At 31.7% G+C, this 4,089-nt stretch overlaps 1 protein-coding gene across 4 annotated transcripts in view; it reads left to right on the forward strand.

The window, feature by feature from the left end:
* Positions 1-2,566, forward strand: part of LOC107617700 (F-box/FBD/LRR-repeat protein At2g26030) — a 3,127-nt gene extending 561 nt beyond the window's left edge. Inside the window, exons 2-4 of one of the 4 annotated variants that reach the window (XM_021111547.1) lie at positions 451-1,698; positions 1,880-1,985; positions 2,151-2,566. In XM_021111547.1, the coding sequence (XP_020967206.1) occupies positions 460-1,698; positions 1,880-1,966 (1,326 nt within the window). In that variant the 5' untranslated portion in view covers positions 451-459 and the 3' untranslated portion in view covers positions 1,967-1,985; positions 2,151-2,566. Of the gene's footprint in view, positions 1-416; positions 1,699-1,796; positions 1,986-2,150 lie in introns of all 4 variants that reach the window. The other 3 variants (XM_016319540.2, XM_016319539.2, XM_016319538.2) reach the window with 3 other exon arrangements.

Consider the following 4,089-nt stretch of genomic DNA (forward strand, 5'->3'; position numbering starts at 1 on the left):
TATTTACTCTTAAAATAAATTAAATATATTTTTTTTAAATAATAAAATTAAAATAATACAATATATATAATAATTATTAGTTGAAATACTACAACAACAATAACAAAAACAAAGCCTTGTCCATCAGACGACGTCATTGAATTCTATCATGTATCATGCCTACAGAGAGACCGTTTATTTAATTTTGCAGATATGCCGATATCCGAATCGGATATACGGATAACTACATATGCAATCCAATCCTATTAGTGTGCAAATCGGATCGGATCTGATAGCCAAGCGGGTCGGATCCATATCCGCAACTTTCGAATCGGATTCGGATAAACACCGTAGATATGCAACTTTTTTTTTTTAATATGAAAAATCTCGTCCTTTCTGCCAGATGCCATATAGACTTCAAATGCTTCCCTTTTCAGATTAGCATTTTTATGATGTTATACTTGCTGTTAGGAGAAAGTAATGGACCGAATATCTGTTCTGCCAAAAACTATACTTCATGACATCCTCGGAAGGTTGCCAGACAAAGATGCTGCTAAGACTAGTGTTTTGTCAAAGTCGTGGAGTGAAACATGGTTTTCATTTCCCGTCGTGGCTGCTTGGAGCAAGGATTTTTTTAATTTGCCTGAATTACCATTATCTCCAGAAGATCCTCTTTGGCTTAGCAAATTAGATATATTCATTGAGTATGTGAGTAAAAGATTGAGGAGGCTCCATGACCAAGGCTTAGCGGTCAAAGAACTTAAGCTCTGTATGGAAGATACATGTGCTAGTATGCTTGTGTCCCAGTCCCACCATATTGATAAATGGATACAGATGGCAAGTGAAAGTGGTGTCGAAGTACTACAGCTTTACCTTACTCGTAGCAATGACAAATTATATAACCTTCCACTTTGTCTTGCTGAAGCCAAGTCACTCACTAAGTTGGTGTTGAATGGGGGAATCAGACTTGACCCAGCATTCTTAAACCATTCACTCAAGTTTTTCTCAGTGAGAACATTGTTTTTTTGTGGTATACTTGTTGGAGATGAAAGGGTTATGGAGCATTTCATTTCACATTGTCCTCTGGTTGAAAATTTAACTCTTATTTTTTGTCTTCTATATAAACCTTCAAGTGTAGGAGATCCACCCGGTTCTAGGGCCGACTATGTGAAATCGTTAAGCTTGCATGGTCTACAAAAGCTGAAGCAAGTTGAAGTTCAAGGAATAGGAGAGGTATATATTGATGCTCAGAATATTGAGAAGTTATTCTACAATGGTGCTATTGTGGATACATCTTTCAAGCTGAATTTAGGTAGTTACAAAAATTTGAGATGGTTGAGCTTATGGTTTGTGAAGAGAGCAGACATGTGGTTACTTGAACAATTGCCCAAGATCCCTTTCCTTGAGAGTTTGATATTGAACCATTGTTCTTTGTGTGAGAGGACTAATATTTCAGGTCCTCAACTCAAGTTCTTGAAGTTAACAAATTGCTCTAACTTGAAAGAGATCAATATTGATGCTCCAAATTTATTATCATGCGAGTATAGTGGAAAGGACGAACCTGTTATATCTTTTCGCGAAATTTCTAATCAACTGGAAGTCAATGCTCATATACTCATGACTCGTCAGCATGTTGATAGATTGAGGCAATTTATCCAAAACATTGAACCCCAAGAGGTTTTGACGTCTCTGTCCCTTTTTATCTTCCATCCATATTCAGTAAGTATAGACTTTCTACTTAATTGGTTCCTTCTGCTTGTATTTTTGCCATATATATTTATTTATTTATTTGTCTTTTTGCACCCCGAATTATGCAGATTATAGAAAGCCTAGGTACATTGCCAGGTTCATCATCTCCACCAAGTATTAAACACATGCAATTATGTTCTGTTTCGCATAGGCAAACTCAGTATTTTCCCGTTTTGAGTTGGTTGCTTTCAAGTTGCTTCCCGGAAACTATTTCATTCAGCTTGGATTGCAATTTTAATACGAGGGCATTCATGGTGGTATGTTATTGTCTCCCAATTTTCTGTTTTATTTTCTCATTTACAACTTTACTTTAATTCGAATAGCGTGTTTCATTTGTTGAGCGTTCAATATCAAGTAGTTATCAACATAAAGAAAAGGTTATGGAGCCTCTAACTTTGTCGGTTATTTCACAAAAACAACAGTATTTCTATGAGATGCTGATGTGCAGCAAGAAGGGCGAGTGCCATTGCTATTCAAGGGGTCCTGAGTGTTGGTGGCATGGCTTGAAAGTTGTCAAGATCACACATTTAGAATGGACTTACGCAAATATTGAAGATCTCAAGGCCATGTTAAATGCATTGCCCCTATCTGATAATTCCGAGGAAGAATTTATCACTTTTACCTTAGAGTTGTAATCTTGCTATTATTAGATGATAGACATTCCTCGTTTGAATTAAAACTTAGGTGTTGCTGCTTTGTATGATGTGCCTATGCTTTTATTTTAGTGCTTATGTGTATACGAAGCTGAATGTCTTTGCTCAAGTTAAGTGATGTGATCTATGAGTGGCTAAGTGTGGATGTTTTTTCTTAGAATTTTTTAAAGTCTGCAATTATTATTTATCTGGGGTCCTTTTTAACCGGCTCTTAAAGGCAACTCTGAACTCTGGGATTTTATGAAAAAGTGTAAATATATTACAAACGATTCGATAATTGTATTATGATAAATTTGATTATTTTAGGAGCTCATTATTTTATTAAAAATGATATAAAACACATTTAAATATATACAAATACATACCGTAATAAGTGACTTTTAATATACACACAATATTTTTATACATATTATTTTATACTTTTTAATAAAATAATCACTTGCCAGATTTAGAATAATCAAACTTATCATAAAGAACATCAAACATGTTATAGTGTAACACTCGAACTTTTTCGGGCAAAAAACACATTTAAGCTAAGGGGAGCAAAATTTTACACGAATCAGTCAACGAAAACTGCTTTACGAATCCACCAATTCGAACAAGCTAAATTCGAACTCCATTTTTACATAATTCGAACCAAGTAGGTTCGAATTATACACAACACACACTAATTCGAACCAGCTTGGTTCGAATTACACACGTAGTAATTTCTATGCTGTTAAAAAATTAATAATTTATTAAAAAAATTTTATTAAAAAAATTAATAATTTAAAAATTAAAAAATATATATTTTATTTCATACATTAAAAAAAAGCTAACAAAATATTTAATTACGAGACTTCTTTAAAATATTTGTGATCTATCAATTCGAATTCCATACAATACTCTTTTGTCCATTTTTAATAGCTCATGAATATTTTTTAATAAATTTATTTAAATTATACTACAAAAAATTTTTAATAGCTCATTAGGATATTACAAATTTTTACGAATTTGTAATATATGGTGATTCGAATCACCATATAATCTAGGAGTACTATAAAAATTTGTAATATATAGTTGACTTAGGTCATTATAGAAATACTCTACATAGTCAATAATAATTTAGATCTTAAAGAAAAAATATTTTTATCATGTATTTACCTAAATCACTAGAATATTACAAACTTTTATAGTACTCATAACATTTTTTAAGCCATTTTTTTAAAATTTTTTTGTATTAGAATTTAAATATTTTGTTAGCTTTTTTTTAATGTATAAAATAAAATATATATTTTTTAATTTTTTAATTATTAATTTTTTAATAAAATTTTTTTAATAAATTATTGATTTTTTAACAGCATAGAAATTACTATGTGTGTAATTCGAACCAAGCTGGTTCGAATTAGTGTGTGCGTGTGTGTTGTGTATAATTTGAACCTACTTGGTTCGAATTGGTGTGTGCGTGTGTTTGTGTATAATTTGAACCTACTTGGTTCGAATTATGTAGAAATGGAGTTCGAATTTAGCTGGTTCGAACTACATATAAGCGTGCATTGATGGATTCATGAAACAGTTTTCGTTTTGGCTTATTCGTGTAAAATTTTGCTCCCCTTAGTTTATTATTGTGATTTACCCAACTTTTTCTATAGCAACATAATTAACTTTGTTTTTTTTTTTCTTGGTGTCATAATTAACTTTGTTTATAAACATCAATATTTAGTAATAG

Source organism: Arachis ipaensis, chromosome B09 (assembly GCF_000816755.2).
Source record: "Arachis ipaensis cultivar K30076 chromosome B09, Araip1.1, whole genome shotgun sequence".
Taxonomy (NCBI): domain Eukaryota; kingdom Viridiplantae; phylum Streptophyta; class Magnoliopsida; order Fabales; family Fabaceae; genus Arachis; species Arachis ipaensis.